The following is a 24,822-nucleotide window of genomic DNA, read 5'->3' as shown; positions in this document are numbered from 1 at the left end:
TTTTGAATAACATAAAAGGTTGTTATAAGGAGGAGAGAGAAAAATGGTGGTTCTTAACCTCTGAGGACTGGACAAGAAGCAATAGGCTTAAATTGCAGCAAGGGCGGTTTAGGTTGGACATTAGGAAAAACTGTCTAATGATCAAAGTGGTTAGGCACTGGAATAAATTGCCCAGGGAGGTTGTAGAATCTCTGTTGGAGATTTTTAAGAGCAGATTAGGCAAACACCTGTCTGGGGTGGTCTAGATAATACTTAGTCCTGCCATGAGTGCAGGGGAGTGGACTAGATGACCTCTCGCAGTCTCTTCCAGTCCTATGATTCTATGATATTTATTCTCACAGCACCCCTATCAGGAACAGAAGTCTTGTGTCCCCATTTTACAGATGAGAAACTGAGAGGCAGAGAAACTTAGGCCTAGTCTATGCTAGAAAAGGTTTGTCTAATATCCTGCTTTCTGAATTATATCTGTAGGACAACACAGGCCTTCATCTAGCATTTTGGTTTTAAATTAGAACCATTCAATAACTAAAAATCACCACACTGCTGATTCAGAAAAGCATGCAAAAGTGACAGGGCTGGGAATAAAACTAGTGTATGTTAATTTCTTATACTGGGATCTTCCGGAAACACACGAATAGTGCTGGTTGGAAAAAAAAATCATGTGTTTATTATAAAAACAAACAAAAATGTCCGCCTTTTTTTTTTAATTAAAATTTCAGGTGGTTCCACAATGGGTCATAAGTGGGAGGAGGGGGAGGTTGGGAAAATGTAATATTTTTTTTCTAATTTCAAAATTTGATCTCATTTTCAAAATCTGAAAAGTTTAATAAACCATTTCTACACATGAGCTGTGAAACCCATAGTCCTACCAAAGAATTAGTTATTTGAGAATCGTCCCCTTATTGCCCAAGTGTTTAATTTGACATTTCTTTTAGTTAAAATTCCCTAGGAAAATATCCTTTTTAAGCAAACACATTAAACTACAATCCCAGCTAAATTTATAACTGATTTAATCCAAAACCATAAACACATTTATTCTTTTGCTAACAGAACAAAGACTGCATTTTTAGACCCACTGATTTTAATTTATGGCTGAGATGCCTAAAATATTTTAACGGTATCTGTGCCTTTGCTGGGAAACCTGCATTAATAGAACTGAAAAATAAAAATGAACTGCCGGATAACTTTCTAGGTGGCCAGTTCTTGGTCAGCTCCAAAGACTGAAGATGTTCAAATCCAGAGCTTTGGTTTGGATACATCCCAAATGCAGCACGCTCTTCCAGTTTAAATGATACAAGTATCTTTCTGGTCTGATGCATACTGTATTGAGAAAGCTGATTTGCACATATTTAAGATAAAGTGCTTTTAAAAAAATATAATGTACTTAAGTAATCTGTGAAAGGTTTTAGAAAGGTGTCCAAGAACTCACTCAAAACGTTTCTAAAGATGTAATAATTCTTCTGCCAACTACATGGGACATTATTCTTTATTTATGTCCTTTCCCACTTTCTAATCTTAGCAAGCATTGTTGCAAAGAAAACTGATCCCAATCTGGAAGGGAAAGTGCTAACTCTGTGCAAAAAGCTGGAACAAATGGTTCAGATAAAATTGAGATGAAAGTTTTCTGTTCATGACAACCTTAGCTTTAATCTTTCTGTAACGATACTATATTGGTACTTTTAAACTCAGTGCTTGGTGCCTGTCTTGTGTAACTCTAATACTTCTGCCAGGCAGTAAATATAGATATAAATATCAACTATCTTGTTCTGAAAGAGGTTTTATCTGCTGTTGGGATGGTTTAAATATTAGGGACCTAATTCTGGTTTACACCACTCGGGCAACGTAAAGGGGTCTCAAAGTGAGTGTAAATGTAATTTACCAGAGTTCCGTAAAGCGGCCTCAGTGTAAATGAGAATCAGGTCCTGGGTTTGTAGTACCTAAAGCCTCGTTCTTCATTGCCTTACACTTAGTGTAGTCATGTGCATTGGTGCATTGTGGGTATGAAAGCTGTCGTTCCGATCCAGTGGTGGCACGCTTCCACTTTGCACAGGTGTAAAAAGCTGACGGATGTGCAAAGCAGTGAGGCATTAATGCCAATCAAATCCTAGGAATCTCAGGATACTTCTCTCCATCATTCTGACAAAATAGGGCCACGTGGGGTTCTTTCGGGTAACTTTAAAAACTGGTAATATTCTGGGTAGGCATTGACATTCTCTATGGCACTGTCCATAAGAGTTTGCGTAACAGCAAGCTAGGTAGAGAAACTGACCAGAAGCCAGAGCCTGATTCCATTAAAGACACTGGCAAAACTCCCGCTGACTTCCATGATCATGTGGCGGTGGAAGAGAGATCATATTATGGATTAGAATCACTGAGCTAAAGTAAATCACTAGGATTTAACATATTTTTGAGAGATTAATACCTTTCAAGTTGGGTCTTTCACCTCTCTGAAATCTGAGCAGTAAGTAGCCCTGCAGGGTGTTTGCGGGGGAGGAGAGGGGAGCACCTTGCAAACACAATAGCGCACTTTTACCTAATCAGTTTTATAAACCACCTGTCACTCTGGGATCTAGGTGCCATGCCTAGACTGTAGATGAGAGTGAAAGCTGTCCAGAGGGAACAGTCAGGTCTTGTGTCCTGTTTGCAGGGAAGTTCAGTATATCAGGGATGAGAAAGGAATCAGATGCCTCTGATGATAAATGAATAAAGAATGTATGTGGCATGTAGATTCTTTTGTGAATTTGGAGCTAATAAAAGATGCCAGCTTGATAGTCGTAGGGTCTAAAGTCCTTTGTTTATCCTCAGAACAGGCATTCTGTGGGCAGTGACAGGGCTTGCTGCTGTACACCCTCCTGTCAATGTGTCTCAATCCTGCCCTGAAGCGACCACCTCTAGGAGTGAAAAGGAGACTTCAGTCTCATAGACTCCCATGGCTACACTGGTGCTTTACAGCGCTGCAACTTTCGCGTTCAGGGGTGTGAAAAAACACCCCTCTGAGCGCTGCAAGATACAGCGCTGTAAAGCCTCAGTGTAATCAGTGCCGCAGCGCTGGGAGTGCAGCTCCCAGCGCTGCAAGCTACACCCGTAGAGGATGTGGTTTACGTGCAGGGCGCTCCAACCACACTCACACTTCGCAGCACTGCCGCGGCAGCGCTTTGAAATGTCAAGTGTAGCCATCCTTCTTCTTTCTGCTGAGACTGCCAGAGGGGCATCAGTTGTGATGCAGATGTCAGCATCCATTGACAACTGGGCTGAGATCACCAGTTCATAGGCATTGAATGGTTATCAGGTGATGGTAATAATTTATTGGCATTGACCAGAACTGAAACAGTCAATGGCCTTAGAAACTGCTTTTCACTGAGACGGATATTCCAGGATATTCCTATCTTTCCTTTTTATTTGTTGGTGCTCTGTTCAAAACACAGGCACAATTCATGTTGAATGCAGGACACATGTGGAGGATTAGTAATGTATCAGGAACAAAAGTTGAGGGACCACACTGCCTCTTTACTGGAGTCTGACTGATCTTGTATCAAGAATATCCAGAATAGTTATAATTTGATTTGGAATTTGAACACCCTCAAATTTCAGAGATGCAATTTATGGTTTTGTTCCAGCGTTGATTCTGTGAAGCCCTCCAGATAGCTGCCCTGAAAAATAAATAGAAATATTGTCAATTGATTTAGTCCCCTTGGAAACTGACAAGCTTAGGCTGTTCTGGTCTGTGGGTTCTAGTCCCAGTTCTGCCCAGGGACGGCTCTATGTATTTTGCCGCCCCAAGCATGGCAGTCAGGCAGCTTTCGGCTGCGCACCTGCGAGAGGTCTGCTGGTAATGCGGATTCGGCGCCATGCCTGCAGGAGGTCCGCTGATCCTGCGCCTTCGGTGTACCCACCCCCGAATTGCCGCCGAAATTGTGGGACCAGTGGACTTCCCACAGGCGTACCGCTGAAGGCAGCCTGACTGCCGCCCTCATGGCAACCGGCAGGCCGCCCCCCGCGGCTTCCCGCCCCAGGCGCACTCTTGGGGCACTGGTACCTGGAGCCGCCCCTGGTTCTGCCACTAACTTGCTGTGTGCCTTTGTCATGTCACTTCCCCTTCTCTATGTCTCCATTTCCCATGTGTTGAATGGCTACGGTGATAGTTGCTATCCCTTCGAAATATATTTGAGATCGTTAGCTAGGTAGAGGGAGCTTTTCAAAGACTCAAATGGGAGTTAGGTCGCCAACTCTTGTTCATTTTCAGTGGGAGATGGGTACCCAACAGCAGTCAGTACCTTTGAAAATCTCTCCCATGGGTGTGAAGAATTATTTATTAGTAGCACTGGCTCAAGCCCGGGAGCCAGTCGACTAGAGTTGATTTGAGCATCCCTGACTCTGTGTGCATAGCGTTGTTGAGTTAAGTGTGACGGCTGTGAGACCCCACAGGTGCACAGTATTCAGCTGTGGAATATACCAAGCCAGTTGTTACGGTTCGTAGGGTCTGTGGGCTGGAGCCACATGATGGGCCTTTCGCACATCCAGCCTCCGCAGATTAGAAGGGCTGCTCAGACAACTCGCTTTCTTGACCATGTCAATGCAGACACGAGGATACCGCTGCACGATGACCTGCAGTACCTGCCAAAGACAAGATTAAAATACTTCAACCCTCTATGGAACCGCATCAAGACCCTTACCCTCAATTTCGATGCTGAGGCTCAATGGAAAGTCACATGGAGCGTTTCAACCGCTCAAAGCAAACAGCTTGTTGTTGACCCTGCCACGGAACCACTGGGCTTTGATGCATGTCAGTAAGACTGGTGCGGATTGAGTTACATCAGAGCATCTCATGGGAGATGTGGACAGACCTTCTTTAAATGGAAAATGAGGCAAGCACCTGCATGCAACTGTCATCACCAGGCACAAACGATGGAGCACGTCATTCCCAAGTGTCCCCTTCGTTTGGGATTGAAGGACATTCACCAACTCACTGCTGTGGCAATGTGCTGGCTATCAAACCTAGATATAAATTGTTAGTCATTGCTACCTACCCAAGCCATATGAAAGAAGAAGTAGCTTGAGCCTGGCATGGGGTATGTGGGATGTGTGCAGGCTTCCACGCATGCCTAACATAAGCCTTCTCTACATTAGAAAGGATTTGACAGTATAGTAATACCGGCAAGCCCTACTAGTGGAGACTAAGATTTTACCAGCAAAATAATTCTTTTACCCAAACAAAATAACCTACACCCACTAAAGTACTTCTCTGCTGGTATAACTACGTTTGCACTGGGCCTTTTGCCAACATAGCTGGGTTGGTTGGGGGTAATTTTTTTCATACTCCTGGCCAGCATAGCTATGCTAGCAAAACTTCGAAGTGTAGATCAGGCCCCAGTGTATTTCCCTTTTGGCTGGCACGTGCCCTGTTACTCCAGGCATGAACTGAGTGTGGAGAAATTATTTTGACTAAGTTTAAAATCCCTATTGGATTTTTAGAGTGCAAATAAAAAAAGGAAACGGAGAACCTGATAAAGAAGTACATAAAGCTATAATTATTTTTCCATATTACATATATGTAAAATAAAACACACACACTTGCAGCTAGGTAGTATGACTTTTGTGCATCATTATGATAACATAAGTTAGAATGCAAGAAAATAATATAAGCAATTACTGTGCACATTATACCAGCAAAAATTTAAACCCAACAGCAAGCTGTGTCGGTGGGGGAGTAGTTGGAATTACTGGGTGAAACTCTCTGGCTTGTATCAGAGGGGTAGCCGGGTTAGTCTGTATCCACGGAAACAACAAGGAGTTTGGTGGCACCTTGAAGACTAACAGATTTATTTGGGCATAAGCTTTCATGGGCAGTTCTTCAGATGCTTCTTTTCTGGCTTGTGTTATGCAGGAGATCAGACTAAATGGTCATAAACCTTCTGATCTCTGAAATTATTCAACTCTGTAGTTAGTGGGTGAAATTCTGGCTCCAATGAAGTCAGTGGGAATTTCAGTGGGGCCAGGATTTCATCCAGTGTAAGTGCAGTTACAGTAATTACTGTCTGTCTATACTTGTGGTTTTGTTTTTTTGGCTGTTTCCCTACAATGGATTCTCTTGGCGCTCTGTTCTCGTGGCATAGTTGTGCGGGAGAGAGAAAGGGGCTGTGATTGTAAAGTTCCTTTGTCTGGACAGGCCCTTGAGCTGCTTAAAACATGCATTTAGAGGCAGAATAGGAGAGATTTAAAGAATTCTCTCTGGTTTGATCACAGTGCTAACTGTACACATCGTAACTGTATTCATAAATGTCACATAAACTGGTAAAAGTCACATGAGCTTTGGAGTGTCCAGTACAGGGCTGGCTCCAGGCTTATCAAGCAGGTGCTTGGGACAGCCATTCCGGAGTGGGGTGGCACTTTCAAGTATTTGGCGGCAATTTGGCGGAGGGTCCCTCACTCCCAGTCGGAGTGAAGGATCTCCCGCTGAATTGTTGCAGATTGCGATCCCGGCTTTTTTTTTTTTTTGGCTGCTTGGGGTGGCAAAACGCCTGGAGCTGGCCCTGGTCCAGTAATAGCAGTATTACACCTCATGGCCCACACTCTGCTCCCATTGACATCAAGGTAAATATGTAAACTCCAGCAAAGTCAGTGGCGTTACTCCAGATTAATATCAGTGTAAGTGAGATCAAAATCTGACCATTGTTTTCTGTAAGCAACCATAGCATTAACAGGGACTGTCTTTTTGTTCTGTGTTTGTACAGCGCCTGGCACAATAGGGTCCTGGTCCATGACTAGGTCTCCTAGGCACTAGGGTAATGCAAATAAACACTTGGCAATAAATAATTGAGAGGAAAGATGACGAGTGTGAATATTTTAGACATGGAAAGATGGAGACTATATTACTTCTTCCTGCATAATCAGTTTTGCGTCAACTCAGCTGCCCACCTCAGAGGGCATGATTATAGTTAATTGAAATCAATGGAAAGGCTCCCATTAACATCAGTGGGCTCTGGATCAGGTCCTGAGTTCTTCTTGGTTTCTGAACAGATCCTGTTATGTAAGGTCAGGTGTACTCCCTGATTCCGCAGTATAGAATTTGCCACAGAATCACCCCTAGCTTCAAAATCTAGAATTTATTGTTGTTTTGGTCCATAAAATTATGAAGAAAACCCTCCAAATGTGATGCAAGTGTAACACATGCAGTGTTTTTTCTGAGTCTAAAGCCAACTTGAAACAATAAGTCTGAGACTGGTGTAAACCGTTTCCTTTTAGCTCAGCAGTTTAACTCTGAAACTTAATGGTGGCAGTTGGGCGAAGTGTTTTAAGTATGTGAGTAATCCAGTTTGTGTCAATGGAACCACTTGTTTAAAGTTAAGCAAATGCTGAACTACTTTGCTGAATTGGGGCCTTGAACGTCAGTATCGTTAACTATTTCATGGCTGATCATTTTAGAATAAAAACCCAGCTGATGTGTTTATTCCATGATGCCAAACCACAATTTTTTTAAAAAATCTGACACACAACTCTTAATTATGCTCTTCATCTGTTTTTTCCCCCCCAGCCATAAATGTCTGGGCAATTTCAAAAGATTTTCTTCCAAACATCAAAAAGGCTTTGTCCCTATTAAGAATGGGCTCCTTGGGCAGTTCCTTATTTTTTTAAATGAAGCCACTGTTTGTTGGCTCCATCTTGGCAACAGACAGCATACCAAGCGCTCTCCAAATGGGTCTCCCCAATGCAAATGCCAACTCTAGCTACATGTTCACTGCAGCATAAAGCACATAGTTCTCTTTCCAGACAATAGTTCATGACTCTTCGGTTGAAAGATGTAATGAGACTAGGGCTGCTCAGCGCAAAGGCACTGAATGTGATTCTTTGTTCAGAGAAAGCAAGGCTCTGCCTTCTCTTGTGAGATAGTGGTTAGGGAAGAAACGCCTTCTGAGAAGCGGGGTGTGTTGTTTGGAAGCTGTTATCATGTGCTCTTGAAGGAGGCGGGAGGGAGGGCTGGATATTTTGACCTAAATGAGAGATAATGGACCCTGCAGTGGTTGCATTTTGCAGCCAAGTAATCTACAGTTTAAACATGCTTAATCAAATTATTGGGTAACGAGGTTGTTTTGTTCTGTTTTGGATTATACACAGAAGGATACGTGAAAGTTTGTGCCTCCATAAATCTTATTTCCAGATGCTTTGGCTAAATTTAGTTGCTTTAAGAACATTTTATCCACTGTGGGTGTGAGGCATTGTTGTTGGTTTAGTGGTTAAAACAGGACCATGAGTTAGGAGTCCTGGTTTTCTTTTGCAGCTCTGCTACAGATCAATTGTCCATATCCTTCAACTGCCCTGGCTCAATGTCCCCATCTGTAGAAGAGAGAATAACACCCACCTTCGTAAAGTGTGTTGAGATTCTCATGTGAAAGGCACTGTAGAAAGACAAAGTATTTACTTGTCTAGGTACATACCACTCATTGGTGAAAAGCCCGTTAATATGTGGCCTTGCTGTTGACTGGATTGTCACCTTTTCGGTAAATGAATATTGTTGATATGGCATATATGGAATTGACCCAATGATCCTGATCCTGCTCTTGTTGTAAGCAAAGACAAAGTTCCAGTTGATTTTAGTGGAAGCAAGGTCAGGCCCAGTGATTTGCAAACGGTTGTGATGTTAGTGTGGCAAATTAAGTCTTCTCCAGACCACTTGGACAGTGTCTAGTAGAAAGTGAGGTCTTGTGGGTTTTGAGTTTGTGTGTCTGTGTTCTTTGAGTTTTTTCTGCTGCATGTGTGGCACTGGTGATACCTGATCTTTCAAGTCCCACTCTCTGGTGCTTCGGCGATCAGGAATGTACAGTACTATGTTTCATCTTGTGACCCACATACACAATGGAGCATATGAGTAAAACCAGACCTGCTCCTCACCTCAAATATACCATCCCTGCCCAGTTGTAACACCACTATGTACCAGCCCTTGCCGAGTTGTGTGCACTCCCTGTAGACTACACTGACTTCCCGCTCATTTGTGGCTACAATTCAGGGCCTGGATACCTTGGAGAGCCCTGGATAAATACTGGCTATCTCCTTTGACTGCATGGATAACTCCTGTATCCTGCCTCCAGGGATGATCAGTGTATGACACTTCAGAAGAAAGCAACCCCTAATCTCTGCACACAGCATCTAGCTAGTTGTGCAATGCTGTGTTTGTGGGAAATGGAATTCCTTCCTGATGCCTGCAAGGAATCAGCTTTTTCCCTGAAGCATGAGATTTAGTTCCCTTTATCTTAGTCTTTATAACTACAGTTGCTGCTGTTGGTCATAAAATTATTCATTGTCCTCTTAAATCCAGATGCAGTGTTTGCCCCTTTGACCTTCTCTGTTAATGAATTCCCCAGGCTGGCTACACATTGCTGAAAAAGTATTGTCTTAAATTTACCTGATGTTAATCAAATCTGGTGACCTCCTTTTTCTCATGTAAATGAGACAAAGTGATGCATTGCTAATAATTATGCTTAAAGAATGTGATTGTTAGAACAAGCCCAATTTCTCTCTCTCTAATGGCTAATACTTTTCTTCTGTCTCTCTCAGCTCAGATTAAATTTTCTAGACTTCGAGGTTAGTTTTGCACAACCATTTTCATTAGAGAAAACAAAGGAAAAGAACAGCTCTTCTAAGCTTCCAAGTTCCATAGAGGAAAGAACGCAACTGAGGCTTACTCATAAGAAAGGCAAATTTAACTTCAAATATTACTGCAGTTTGGGGGACAAAAGCTGATGTACTTTTAAGTTGTACATGAAGGATTTTTATGTCTTCATGCCAGGAACATGTTTATTTGGTAGGTGCATATTACTTTTTCTTTTAAGCCCCCAAAAGGTCAGTTTAAACACACACAATAAAAAGTCCAAACAGGCCATCTATAGCTATTTAAGCTGTCTTGGATGCAGCTGGCTCCAAGGAATAAGACAGCCCAGTAGCAAACAGTAAAGCTCCCAGGGAAAATATGCCAGCAATTTGTCTTTCGTAACTTTGCACATAAGAGTTGAGTAGGAGATTTTATATACAGTGACTCTGTGTTCTTGTTTAATTCAATCAAGCAAAACAAGATACTGTATATCTTGCCTATCTTTGATGAATAATGGCGTAAGTATGTTTCTTCTGCTCAAGGCCATTACCTGTGGGGTTCTGAAACATTTCCCCTGTATGGAAGGAGTCTTGCTGTCCTCTCCCGACACACACATCGTGGTATGCTCTTTAATGCTGAAACTTAATTTAAGCCAAATCTTAAAAAGGAGGATTGTGTAGAGCCCGCCCACCTCTGTTACACGCTGAACATCTCTGATTCTTTTTGTTGGAAGCTTAAGCAGTTTCTTATGGAGAAATGGTGATTTGCGTTTATATTGTGCTTTTTCGTTTCACAGAAGCCCAGAGTACTTAACAACTATATGTAGCAGTCACTTCACCTCCTTCACTGAAAAGCAGCCACCTTTGAGGTGGAACATTGCACGACATTAAACAGTGTTTTAGGACAGAGAGCGAAGTAACATCTAATTAAACCACAGGAGGAATTTCAGATGGTAGAATATAATTAGGCAAGTTAGAATTTGGCCAGGGTGCCTGGGTTTAATTTTTTAATTTTGTGGAAGTGCTATGGGATTATTAATGAGCACAGACTGTTGGATCTTAAATCACATCTGAAGAATGGCACCTCCAGTAGCCCTGTGCCCCCTAGCACTGCCTACTGGGATGTCTGTCCAGAAATGACTCATGGGCAAGAATTCTATTCACCTGAATCATCCGCACCACTTCCTGCTGCACCTTGGGGTGCTTTGGAGCTGTCCCATCCAAGTAATGGCCCAAGCCTTCCTAGCTTTAGTGGTCTGACAGATTTCCTGCAATGACAGCATGATTGCAGACAGTTCCTTTAGTCAGGTTAGTACATGGTACTTTTATGAAAATTTTCAGAAGTACTTGGTCTATCAGCCCTGTCCCCCCTCCCGCACCCTGAACCCCTCATTTCTGGCCCTGCCTTGGAACCTGCATCCCCATTTAGAGCCCTCACCCCCCTCCTGCAACCCAACACCCTACTCCAGCCCAATGAAAGTGAGTGAGGGTGAGGGAGAGCAAGCCACTGGGGGAGGGGGAATGTAGTGAGTGGGGTGGGGCCTCAGGGCAGGGGAGGGGAAGGGGGCAGGGCCTCAGGGAAGGGGCAGGGCTAGGGTGTTTGATTTTGTGTAATTAGAAAGTTGGCAACCCTATCCAGGAGGTTAGACTGGATGATCAGTGGTTCCTTCTGTCCTTTGTATCTATGATTCTTTGCAGGGGGGTAAACCTTAGTCAGTTGAAAATCTACCCCAATAATGCATTCATTGGAGTTACACCTGGTCTGAGTTTGGCCCAGTATCGATCAACACTAACAAAGCAGCATAAGAAAATAAGTGTTTATGGAAAAATGCCTATTTTAGGGGTTGCAGGAAATTCACATAACCTGCCCCTCATTGCTGCATTATTTGTAGCTCTATGGTATTTTAAAGAAAGTTAGTATGTGATCTGATTTCCGGTGTGGTAAGCCACAGTCATTTGTTTATATTGGCTCCAAGCCAGGAAGTAATATACTTCGCTGGGACGGAAATGATTGGCGTTTGATGTTGTGAATTTCCTGATGCATAATTTTTTTAATTATGTTCAAAGGGCGCCCTTCACATGCAAACTCTCTGAAGTAGGAGCCACTTTGCTAGAGTCAGCTGGTAACATTTGCCAAGTTAATGTCCCTCCTTAAAAATGCAGTGTACTTCCCTCCCACTGCTTCTGTACTTCACCTCTGCAATTCCTTAGGGAGTAGCTAGCCAAGAGACAACTGAAATCTAAATATGCCTTTGCTACTCAGAGTTTAAAGTCTTAGACAAATGAGAGAGCTTCACTGGTATACCTTAAGGTGTGAATTTAAACCAGTGTAGTTTAAAATGATGTAAAAGGCTATTTGTGCAGTTAAAAGCCAATTCAAGTTACAATAGTGCAACTTTCTAGTCTAGACAAGGCCTCAATGCTCATCATGACGGCTTTTCCCAAGTACGGTGCTAACTCTAGAAGGCTGCAGAGCCAGACTCGTGTAGGCATTGCCGGCTTGGGGTTTGATCCTGTTCCCATTGAAACTCAGTGACAGTATTTGCATTGACATTGTTTTAGTTAGAGATGTAGCTCATGGTGAATCACAAGCTTGCTTGTTAGCATGTTCCCTACTCAGACACCAGCAACACTCACTTATGCCATAGATGTGCCAGATCACTGAGTAACAGCTACGCTCTGCGGCAGCAGGCCCAGGCAACGAATATGGAGCATTGAAAATGAAATGGAAAATCTTCGTCTTGCGTGTTCTTGACAAAATTGCTCTCCCACCCGCTTTCTGAAGGGTTAGTAAATAAGGGCATTTGTCGTATAATTGGCCCAGGGTCAATGCTTGTGTAATGACTTCCCTTCCCCTGCTTGGGTCATTAGCAGCGTTTGAATGCAGAACCTTGAGCATCACAGCACAGGGCTCTGCCACTCCAGGTAGTTGCTAAGATGTTAATATGTTCTAATTCTTGAGTGGACCGGCTGCAAGAGGGAGATGTGATATGCACATTCTCAGTCTGTTACGCTTCAAATAGCTACTAGTCAGTAAAATCATTTGCAATGCTCTTCCAAAGGGTTTGGCCAGTTGCAAGACATCAGGTTGCAACATCTGATTATCTTCATACTCTCTGGCTCCACTTCACTTCCCGCGTGATTATATTTTTTCATCTCTCTCCCTCACTTCTAGCAATCTACAATTACGAGGCTGTCCAAGATGTGGAGCTCTCCTTGCAGGTTGGTGATACGGTTCACATTTTGGAGATGTATGAAGGTAAGTCCCAAACCACCACCTTTCTATATGGTAAAAGTTTTTAAATCTCTGAAACAAGTGTTTTAAAATTATATCCCTCAAAATTAAAATATTTCAATGAAAAGTTTAGGGAAAATGATTTTGTTTTGTTTTGTTTTGTTGCTTCTGAAATTGTTTGTGGAAAGTATTTACCACTTTCTGACCAGCTCTAGTAGGATACAAAACTTGGATCCAGATCCAAACTTCCAATTAAAGTCCGGTGGTGTTTGGCCCATTAAAAAGATGGGATAGTTTTGAAGTTTGCATCCAGAGTTTCCCAACTGAAGAAGCTTCTCTCAGGCTTGTCTCTAGTTTTGAAGGAGTTGAAGTTATTCTCAACTCAAGAAATACAAGGCATATTGCTCGTTTTGGCATGTGAGCATTCTTCATGTGCTACATATTTCTCTAAATTAAATGTCTGTGTGTGTAATATGTGGTGATGTTTGAGAAAGTTCCTGTGTAATAGTGGCACTTTCTTACTCTGAATCCTGTTTCCCTATCTCTCTCTGAGTTGCATCTGCCTGCCATATTGACACATGCAAAGAATTTAAATATTTGGTTCCCGGAGAGCTAGTGAATATGAATGCAAGCTGGATTCTGTTCTGCCTCAGACATCAACAAACTAAGGCCTTATCTACATGGGACATTACTGAATGGCAACCGAGTGTGCTGTAAGTTCACACCCTGGCTTGCCGCTCAGTAACGTCCTGTGTAGACAAGCCTTAGTTCCAGCCACAGGATCTTTCTTATCGGTGGGATGATGTAATGGATTTTCAGACCCAAGGTGCTCTTTTCAGATCTGCCAGTTAGAAAAAATCACCATTTTTTGATTTGTAAACTGAACTGAGACATCTCGAGGGAGAAGAGTTCCAGGACCCCAGAATATGTTTGTCACTTTATGGAGCCACTTGCGGCCCAATCAGCACACAGCTCAGCCCATGTGACATCCTCAGGGCCATACAGGTAGTATATATATTAGGTGGGCTGTATTCACACTGCACACAGAGAGCTGCAGATGCAGCCCACAATGGTAAATGGGTTAAGAGTCGCTTCTATAGTTATTTTATGACTCCTATCACCATAGCATCTGAGCTCCTTGTGTTATTATGCGATACTTGCTGGGTATTTGTCTCTTAAGTACAAGGATGTTCTGTATAGCACATCACTAGCTATTAAAACTGCTTTAAAAATGGTGCAAATGAAAATTAATACTTAGATCTTATAATACTTAGCTGTTAAACTGGACTGTCTAATATTTCTCTGCTGGGAACAGAATAGAACCAGCTGTATCCTGTGAAGAGTACACTACCCATATCTCCATTTCATGCTATCTCTGTTCTCTCCAAAAGGCCTTTTGTGAATATAAATTGTCATCAGACTTCTGCAAACTGCATCTTTGGGGGGAGGTGGGGAGAATATGTACAACTCCCCCCACTTTGGTATCTCCATTGAGCAGGGCAAGTTGCTTGCTTAGCAATTTGCTGTTAGTGAGTTGGTCTCCTTCCACTTCTCTTTGACCTTGACACTGGAGCCAGCCAGCCAGCCTGATCTTACATGTCAAAGCTGATTATACTGCTGATGGGTATGTTTACAGTGATGTGTGTGGTAAAGGAGGAGTGTGTTTGTAAGAGAGAGTTTAATAAGCAATAGAGCCAACATATGAGCCGATTTTGCAAAGAAGAGAGAGGCTTAAAGCTAAAAACAGCCTTTTTTTGTGAAGCTGGGTGTATCCTGAACTTAGAAAAAATAGGATTTTTACATGGTTGTTCAGTTTCCTCCTTAGCCAGCTGTTAACAGAGACGTCAAGTAGAGTAAATTAGTCCTCATGTTGTCTGCCATCTGCCTGAAACTGCGCAATTAGGAATTTAAACTGAGAGTGGATTGCAAGTTCTTTGCAATAGGGCTTTTTATTCTGCGTTTGTACAGTACCTTGCACAACAGGATCCTGATCCATGACTGGTGCCTCTAGGTGCTACAAGAACACAAATAATCATTTTATTGGAAAGACAAAGGGAAGTCAGGCTAGGCATTTGTGAATTATAAAGGTTCCCCCCCCCAAAAAAGGGGTGCAGGTGGCTCCTTGGGGAATTCTCTTACAGATATGGGTACCTGCTCCTGCCTTCAGCCCCCACCCCCCCCCCCCCCCAAAAAAAAAAAAAAAAAGGTTTCAACATAAAAACTCCAAATTTTCTTTTTTCTTTTGCTGTGGACACTCTTGGAAGTCTGTGTTTCCTTTCACTCGTGACCTCAGCTTTGTGTGTCTTGGTTTCCAGATGTGTATGGGTTGTTCTTTTGAGAACAACAGTGTTCCTGCAAGAAATGTCTTTATTCCTCCTGTGTTAATGCTGCCTCTGTACAAGCTGAACTCTAGCTTAACAAAGGCTTTTTCTCTTTTTTTGGTCTGAAAATCACTGGCTTTATATAGGTGCACAGGTCTCAAGTTCTATTTTACTAGATTGATGGCTTCCCCAGAAAGGAAGCTCTGCCCTATAAAGTTTTTTCTCTGGGGCATATTAGTTACACCTCCAGTTTCCATCTGAGGGGTTGCTCTGAATCATGCAGAGGAGTGACATGAACCTGGCTTTCCCATATGCCAGTTGAGGGCCCTACCCCTAGACTAGAGTCAGTTTCTTTTTCTGGCCCAATGAATATTTAATTATTTATACAAAGTGGAACAGCTCCAACACCAGAGATTGAGAGAGAGTCGGAGACAGTCTCTGCAGGCTGCTGGTTACGGCATTCACCAGAGATTTGGGAGACTCAAGTTTGAATCCCTGGATCCTGGTTTTTTTGCATGCACAAAATTTTTTTTTTGAAAAAAAAATCTTTGTTTTGCTCCACTTCAGAATGGAAGCAAATGTGGAAACCCTGGCATTTTTCATGAAATGGGATTCTTGTTTTCCAGCCAGCCCTAGTGAGGACTTATACTGAGTTACCAGGACGTACACAGGGCAATTTTACCTGCAGATGTCTTTCTCCTCCTTCTCACATCTAGAAGCATGCCTTCTATTTACTCCTAATGTTGGTTCCCCCACTCCTAGTTTAGGCGATTGGAGCAGGGCTGTATTCTCTCCTCCTCTGTATGCAGTGAAGGAGTCTTGGTGTATTGGGCAACTGGAGCTTGAAAGCTCTTTGTATTCTCTGTGCGTCTGGCTCCGCTCCGTCAGAAAGAGCAGAAATGCACAGTTTGTTCCTTAGCTGCGAGACAGAAAGGTTGAAGCCTGCACTTGGCTTCTTTGTATAACAATAAATGTTATCTTAATCTCAGCTGGCGGGAGAGCTCCCAAGTCATAACACTGACAGAGCTAAGCAAGTCTAGATTGAAGGAGGCCCATGAAAAGACAGGGAGCTCTGAAATGAACTAGAGGGTGATTATCTAAGACCAGAAGGCCTATGTGCTATTTGCCGTTTGCAGAGGGCCTATACACAGGGGCGGTTCTAGACATTTCGCTGCCCCAAGCACGGCGGCATGCCGCAGGGGTTGCTCTGCCGGTCGCCAGTCCCACGGCTCCAGTGGACTTCCTGCAGGCGTGCCTGCAGAGGGTCCACTGGTCCCATGGCTCCACCGAAGCCGCGGGACCAGCGGACCCTCTGCAGGCATGCTTGCGGGAGGTCCACCGGAGCCGCCTGTCGCTTTCCCGGCGACCGGCAGAGTGCTCCCCGCAGCATGCTGCCCCAAGCACACGCTTGGCATGCTGGGGCCTGGAGCTGCCCCTGCCTATACAATAAGACCCTGCTTATTAAACTCTGCTCGAGAAGGCTATATGGTGTTTAAGGCCTTGTGAAGGATGTCTGCCTTAGGGTGAATTTCACCCATAAGAGACAAGTCATTTCCAGTAATTAAAAAAAAAAAAAAAAAAGAGGATGGAGACTCAAATGGGCCAGAATCTCTAGCTGGGAGATATCAATTCCCTATAAAATTCCCTACATTGGGAATTGCCTCAAGGAACAGTTGACCCTAAAGGAAGGTCAGGGTACTAGAGTAATAGGTAAAACCTGAGGTCAGATCCACCAATGCGGGGGGTGGGAAGAAGGGGGCAATTGCCCAGGGGACCGGGTGCTTTGGTAGCAGCAGCAGCTGGGAGCCCAGGCCCTATTAAATCGCCCAGGTGGGCCGCAGGGCACCTAGGAGCGTGAGACTGCTCCGGGCCCCGTGCTTTGAGTCCCAGGTCCAGCATGGGCTGTCCCTGAAGTGACGGATTCATCACTGCTGCCCCTGGCCTTGCCCTCACCAGGGACAGTCCTGGCCCCGGGGCCTGGAATTTCTATCAGCAGGCCTGCCTAAGGTAGAGTAGATATAGTGTGATTTCCCTCCCTCAGCATTTTCCTATGCGAGAGAGCAGTGTTAAATTGTAGGTAGGACTCCCCTGGAAGCTGGCATAAACCCAAGTTAATCCCAGCCCCCTGTCTGGATGGTAAAGCAAAATCCCTGGCCTACCTCCACTTGTTTAGTGCCATTCGTGCCTTTAGGATCTGCATGTAGGACCCCTGAATAGCCTGGTGGTTTGGGCACTTACCTGGATGCAGGAAAGCCTGGTTTAACTCCCTGCTCTGAATTAGGCAGAGTCCTATGTGGTTTCCCCAGGCTATCAGCTATTCTGGATGGGTGTCTTTCTTTGGAACAATGTACCAAGAGTCATGGTGGATTCTGCATTATTTTTAAAATCCAGATTGGATGCTTTTCTAAATACATGGTCTAGGAGTTGTTGTGAGGAAGTTCTGTGGCCTGTCCTACGCAGGAGGCCAGGCAGATGATCACAGCAGTCCCTTCTGGCCTTGGAAACACTGAATCCAGGAGCCAAAGTCCATTGGAGTTGATGGAAAGTTCCCTGTTGACATCACAGACCTTTAGATGAGGTCCTTATAGTCCAGCTTTGTGGTTTGTGTCCTTTTCCCCTTTACTAAATGGGTGTTTGAAATAACGATTTAGAAGTCCTGATTATGGCCCTAGTGAGCAGGCCTGGGTTATTGTGAAGGGTTCCCTTTTCCTACAGTGGTAGAATCCAGCTGGAAGGTCAGAGTAATACCATCTCAGATTGCTGGACTAGGTTTTAGCCTTGTCCACGGTGGGAGTTTTGTCCAGTCACAAGCACCAGGATAGCACACCAGTTCAAAAGTGATGGTCACTATCTTGGCAGATATACTGGGATTTGAACCAGGGATCTCAAGAGCTGATAGTATGGTATGAGCTGCTACAGCTTGATCTAAGGGGCCCAGACTGTCTAGGCAGGAGCTGTAGCAGACTAGATCAGCACAGAGGGGAACCTGCAATGCACCGTTACCAGTGGGTTACACAATCCCCTTATGTAGGCAGGACACTATTTATTGAAACTGAAATAATGCAAACTCTGGCTTATAGCACCTTGGGTCATCTACACTAGAGGTTTGCCCTGGTGAAGCTACACAATTGGCTGCAGTCAGGGCAGATCCTCTGCATAAATGAGGTCTAAATCATTGACTGTGGTTCTTTCGTTGCCTACGCTGAAATGAATCTTAAAAACCTTCTGTCGTGCCTTGCTCTGCCTTAAGCTGGACTTAGCACAGGATGGTTTATTCATTAAACATCAAACATCTGGTCAGAGCCAGTCTCCTTAGAATTTTCCTCCTTTTTAAAGGAAACACACGTGCTGCCATTTTTTAAATGTGCTGCTTAGACAGTCTGGGGGTCTCAGATTTGGCACTCCATTGTAAATCATGAAATAAGATTTTTTCTTCATTATTCCGTCTGGGTGATCTGGCTGCACAAGTGTGCGTGCTTTTTTTGTTGAACAACCTGCTCCCCCGATAACAAGACCAGGCGAAACCCAGCCTGTTGTTTGCCAAGTGTTGGCTGGTAGCTGTTTGTAACTGGGGAAATGTTCTTTACACTGAATAATCCACCAAATAGCAATAAAAAGACACCGCTTTGCATGTGCATCCTAACGCTGCCCCCTGGGTGAACTGTGCCTGTAGAACTTTTGCAGACTTCCTCAGAGTTAGATTTCACTTTAGCTCTGGGAATCTGTCCTAAGGGGGTGCAAATTCCAATCCTGTTTGGAATCTCGTTTTCTAGCCCGTAACTTTTACCAGCTGTAGAAAATGGCAAAAACAGGGATAGAAGGGGAAAGAGCGCTCAGCTTTGGAGAGCTGGCCAAGGAGGTTTCATACAGGTGCAAATTACATTGTACTGTCTGCTTCTGTCTCAGACATTGCTTTGATTGCCACAGGTGAATGGAGGAATCCCTTTGTCACTGTAGTGCAGTGGCTCGCAGTGTGTTGCACTGCAGTGAAAAAAAAGGATGGCCTTGTTCAAAAGGAAGTGAACAGGGACTGAGGAGTTCTGGGGGTCTATTCCCAACTCTGTCTCAGTGTCTCTGTGTAACCTTGGGTGAGCCACTTACTCTGTGGGCTTCAGTTCCCCATCTGCAAAATGGGCATAGTAATATGTTTCTGCCCCTCCCCCCCACTTTGTCTGCTTCGCTTGTGTAGTTTGTAAGCTCTTTGTGGCAATGTCTGTATATGTATAGCACAACTGAGTTCCAGTCCTGTTTAGGATCTCTTAAGTGCTACTGTTACACAAATAAACCTAAACTTACAACAGCAAACAAACTTTTAGATGAGAGGTTAAAAAAAAAAATCTCATGGCACTTTTTGTAAGTTAACCCCTGTATCCTGCAAATTTCAACATTCTACCTCCTTAAATTTTCCTGTGGCATTTTCAACAGGGATGTCCGTATCCTTTTCAACTTCTGTCATAAACTGTTAAATAGCACACAGCAATACCATGTAACAGCTGCCCTATCACACCCCAGGAGTGGCTGCATTTCAGTGGTGGATGACATGAGTCCAATATATCTCATTTTATTATAGAGTCATTTATCAGTTTTCAGGAGAAAAGGCACTCTCTTTATATAAAAGTATTTTTATCTTAGTCAAATACAACTATCCAAATGAATAACAAATGTCTGGGCAGAGAAAGTGTGTGTGTGTGTGAGAGAGAGAGAGAGAGAGACTGATGTTCTCTCCTTTCCCTTTAGTTCTGGCATGAAAATCCTCGTTTTCATCCTAAAATTTATCCACTGTCATTCTTGCAAAGGGAATAAACTTGAGGGAAACACTTAACTACTCTACCATTTGTCTGAAGCTTCTAGACTTGTATTTGAAAAAAAAAAAAAAGAAAAGAAACAGCTAAAATGACCATTGCCACGAGCACTTGTTCACTGCAAATGATGAATAAAGTTATTTTATGCAGAGTTATTGTAGCCGTGTTGATCCCACGATATTAGAGATGCAACGATTCAGGCAAACTAGGTGGCTGCCTAGGGCGCCTAGTGATTGGGGGCGCCTAAAAGCCCACTCAGGCGAGGAAGTGGAGTGGAGGTGAGCTGGGGCGGGGGGGAGTGCGGGGAGGGCCTCCCGCAGTAATGGAAGGTGGGGGGCGCACAGTGGAACTGCTCCCCGCCCCAGATCACCTCCACTCTGCCTCCTCCACTGAGCACACAGCACCCGCTCTTAAGTCTCCTCCAGTCAGCGCCGCAAGTCTGGGAGGGGAGGAGACTTAGAGCGGCACTGGCGTGTTCAGTGGAGGTGAGCTGGGGTGGGCTACTCGGGCGGTGTTAGCTGCTGCAGAGGGGCAGGGTTAGCTGCCATAGGGGGTGGGAGTCTCCCCAGGCAGGGTTAGCTTCTGCAGAGGGTGGGAGTCTCCCCAGCTGGGGTTAGCTGCTACGGAGGGGGGGGGTCTCTCTGGGCGGGGTTAGCTGCAGAGAGGGGTAGTTGCTGCAGGGAGGGGCTCCTTGAGTGGGGAGCTGGGTTAGCTGCTGCGGGGGAGCGGGTTGGTTGGGTGGGGGGGTGGTGCAAGGTGGAAGTTTCGCCTAGGGCACAAAAGTTCCTTGCACCGGCCCTGGAGACACCTGGTATTTTGCTGTGATGCTGGCCCAAAGAAGAGCTCTGTGTAACTCAAAAGCTTGGTGTTCTCACCAACAGAAGTTGGTCCAGTAAGATATTACCTCACCCACCTGGTCTTTTGACTAATTTTATTGAAAGTTAGAACAGAATTTTGAAAAGATCAGAGGATGCACTGGTTCCAAGGATGAGTGGAGAGCATGAAGAAGTGCTGGAATATCGCTTTATGTAATAATTATATGTAACACAGCCCTTTCATTCCATGATTTCAAAGTGCTTTAGAAGGTGGCTTAATATCACTAAGTTCGTTGTACAGATGGGGAAACTGAGACATGGAGGGGTTAAGGATTTTAGCCAGAGCAAACCAGAGTTGCTGGGAAGAGTCTCATTGAGTTCACTGGGCTTTGGCTCAGGCCATAAATAGCTCACACTAGGCTGTTCAGATAACTATTGATGAAGCTAAGAATAGAATCTAAATCGCCTCATTCCCAATCCAGTACTTTATCCATAGGACCATGTTTAATGTATAATCCTGTTTTTATCCAGTGGAAGGCATGGTACCTTGCCCCACACCCCCAGAGCTTCTGGAATACAGAGGATTTTGTAACTGAACTTGACTGATTTTACAATTACTAGAGAAATGGGCCAGATTTGCAAAATCTGGACTTCTCTAAAGTTTGGATGTGGGGGCAGGGTGAGCACATCCAGGATTTTGGCTGAGACCTATCTCTGCCAAATATAAAAATACTTCCACAAATGCTTTTCGACCCTCTTCCCTTTGTTTTGTCACCTACTAATCCCCCACCCTCTTGTTGAGCTCTTTGCTGGCTGGGTTATCTGTACGTATATTGGAGTGTAAGCTCCATGGGGCAATGACTTTGTCTGCCCTGATGCCTCTGAGCACCACTCATGCCCTGTAGATAATAAATACCACGCCAGCTCCCCTAAGAAACAATAGCAACATTTGTGTGTAACTTCTACATGTCAATGCAAGCAACAACCAAAACAAAACAAAATGCCGAAGAGCTGTGTGCCAGGAAGTTAGTAAAGATGAGAGCTGAGGAAGCAGAATCTTTTGACCTTTGGAATAGTTATTTTAGGAGTAAAGTAGCATTATGAAAAAGGCAAATTTACCCATCATATTGCAGAAATGTGAAGCTGGAGACAATGTTTGCAGGTCAATGTTTAAAATAAACCTGGTTCTGTAGTTGAAAGGACACTGTTGTTGTTGGTTTTATTACATTAGCTTCTGGTGATCACCATAAATGGACAAGACAAAGGGTGGGAGACTAGTCTTTCCAGTTGGGGAACAGGCACACAGTGTAAAATGATTTGCCCAAGACATCTGTGTTAGAGCTGGGAATAGAAGACAGATCTCCTGAGTCTCAGGCCAATATCTTAACAAGACTGTCCTTCCTCTCCAGTGATTTAAATTTCCCACTTGCTAAGTAAGGCTCACTTGAGAGCAGCAGGACAAAATACACTCACTCATTCATACACTTGCCTTCCAGTCACCTTGAAATTAAAATGTTGACTGAACCCCAAGTTCTAAAGAGGGAAGAAATGTTCTTCTAAAAGTGATAGACTTCTGGTCTGCAAGAACCACAGCTATTACTCTGTAACCGATACTTCCCTGGAACTTGTCACAAAGGCAGTAAATAGGAATAATATCTCTATCTAGGGCAAATAATTTGTTGGTGTTTTTTTCCCTTCTCTCATAAAAGTGAAGACCGTTTACTAATTTCTCTTTCAGCCTTCCTTCACAGAAGGATTTCACATTGGTTGATGGGCAGCAGAGAAAGGAAAGTGTAAACATAAGACTCAAGCATTATCTACACAGAGAATTGTGTTAACACCCATATGAGAAAAAGGATGGTGTTAGGGTTAAGGCCGTGGCGTCAAAAGATTCAATTCCCAGCTCTACCACAAACTTCCTATGTGACCTTGGGGATGTCATTTTATCTTTCTATACCTGTTCCCCATCTATAAAATGGGCATAATAATACTTGTGTTCTCTTTCCCTTTGTCTATCTTGTCTCTTTAGATTGTTGGCTCTGTAAGGCAAGGAATCATTTTGCTACATTTATGTACAGCCCCTAGCACAAACGGGCCCTAATCTCAGTTGGGGATCTACGTGCTACCATAATAGAAATAATAAGTACTGCAACTGCTGAAACACAGTTCCAGCTAAAGGAGCAGGCCCACTGTGTCATTTCATAGTAGAAAAAGCCACTCTTCTTTCAAGTTCAGCCTTATTGTAAGGCCCATTCCCACTGACCTTGTTCTCACTGGTGGTACCACTGGCTTCAATGGGATATCTGAAGTGAGCAAAACCAGTAGGATTTGGCCCATGGATTATATGTGGTAAGAACAATATGTGTTGCTAATAGCTTTGCATGTTTAATTCCTGTATGTGAAGAGTCATTGTATTTCTGTTGTTCCTTGGCAGGTTGGTACAGAGGATATACCCTCAGGAATAAATCGAAAAAGGTACATTGTATTTTTCAATAATAGTTATTTTTATGTTACATTTTGCCAGGCCCTATCCAGCATTGTAATACCCTGTATTCCTGTGGTCATTTGATATATGGGTGGTAGGCTAGTGGGTACATCTAAGTGCAGATCCACGAATTCTGAAGGTGGTAACACCAGACTACTCCACCCTCAGCCACGTAGTGCATAATTCCACAGTTGCATCATGGTGTGGGGGGAGAGAACTCTTTCCTATTAGGAAGCTCCCTGAAGATCTGGTCAAGGTAGGGTGACCAGATGTCCTGATTTTATAGGGACAGTCCTGATTTTTGGGTCTTTTTTTCTTATATAGACTCCTATTCCTCCCCTTCCCCTCCCCCGTCACGATTTTTCACACTTGCTGTCTGGTCACCCTATGTCAAGGTGACCTTTGCATTTGATTATCATGGTGGGAGAGGGCCTTTGATGGTGAAAGCCCATCCTGGGCTTCATTCTGCAAAGTGGTGAGCAGCCTCCCCATTCCCACTGACTTCAGCCAGTGTTGCAAATCCTCACACCTGTCAGGAACAAACTCCCCTGCAGTCAGTCAGAAGGGGAAAAAAGACTGGAGCCAAAGCAAATTGCTCTGGGTTCTATTTATCTTTTGAAAGCCATTCATCAGCATATCTGAAACCCTTTTAAACTGCTCTGCTTTTCCTTTCGACTTGAGCTTTCTGGGGAAGACAATGTGAAAGCACTATTTTAATTGAAATTTTAGATGTCATTTATTACCAGGCCTTGTTATTTGGCGTCAAGATAAAATTTGGTGGGGCTGCAAATTGAAGAAGCAAAGAGCAGCACTGCAGCCGATTATTGATCTGAGAGGGATATATAGGGGACGGGAGAATCCTGACATTTTTATGAAACCAGCCGGGCTGCTGCTGAGAAAACAGAAGCTGAGTTAAGTGGAAATGGGAGGTAAATCAAAAATTCAGCTGCAGTTTTCATTTTATATGCTTCATGAAAGCTTGTTTAAAAAAATCCAGTTCCTGTGGAACATTTGGTATTTATTGTCCAGAGAGAGAGGCCCAGTGGAGGTGGGAATGGTCAGCAGCTAGCAGGATGAAGCCTATGCCAAATATATGTTATGTAGAATCATAGAGTTTAAGGCCAGAAGGGACCAGCAGGTCTATCAGAGGTCAGCCACACCACCTGGCACCTGCAAGCTAAGTCCAGTAAAACTGAAATGAGACCAAAGGATGACAACCCACAGGAGACGAGGCTGTTATGTGCCACAGGCAGAGAATAGGAGGACCGAGGTGCAACAGTGCCGGAGGCCCATGCAATGGCAGGGGAATAATTAAGTTAGATAGACCTAGATATCCTGGCAAGTGACTTGCATTCACACGCTGCAGAAGAACGTTTACTCCTCCCCACTACCCCCCGGTCACTGTCAATTTGGGGGAATATTCCTTCTGGACCACACATCTGGTGATCAGTTAGACCAATTATGGGAGCAAAAGGCAGCGAGCTAAGTATCACAGAGAAAAAAAGCTCAGTGCCACCTCAGAGCTCTGGTGCCAGTTGCATTATGATGAAATTAGCAGTATTGCCAGCATCAAGCATACAAA

At 43.9% G+C, this 24,822-nt stretch overlaps 1 protein-coding gene across 4 annotated transcripts in view; it reads left to right on the top strand.

The window, feature by feature from the left end:
- DOCK5 (dedicator of cytokinesis 5) overlaps positions 1-24,822 on the top strand; it is a 142,046-nt gene that overhangs the window by 16,443 nt on the left and 100,781 nt on the right. For all 4 annotated transcript variants that reach the window (XM_030552020.1, XM_030552018.1, XM_030552017.1 and 1 more), the window contains exons 2-3: positions 12,758-12,841; positions 23,190-23,230. In XM_030552020.1, the coding sequence (XP_030407880.1) occupies positions 12,758-12,841; positions 23,190-23,230 (125 nt within the window). The remainder of the gene's footprint in view (positions 1-12,757; positions 12,842-23,189; positions 23,231-24,822) is intronic.

The sequence above is a fragment of the Gopherus evgoodei genome, chromosome 2 (genome assembly GCF_007399415.2).
Source record: "Gopherus evgoodei ecotype Sinaloan lineage chromosome 2, rGopEvg1_v1.p, whole genome shotgun sequence".
NCBI classification, from domain to species: Eukaryota; Metazoa; Chordata; order Testudines; family Testudinidae; genus Gopherus; species Gopherus evgoodei.
Note: the sequence above shows the minus strand (reverse complement) of the source record. Positions and strands in the feature narration are given on the sequence as shown.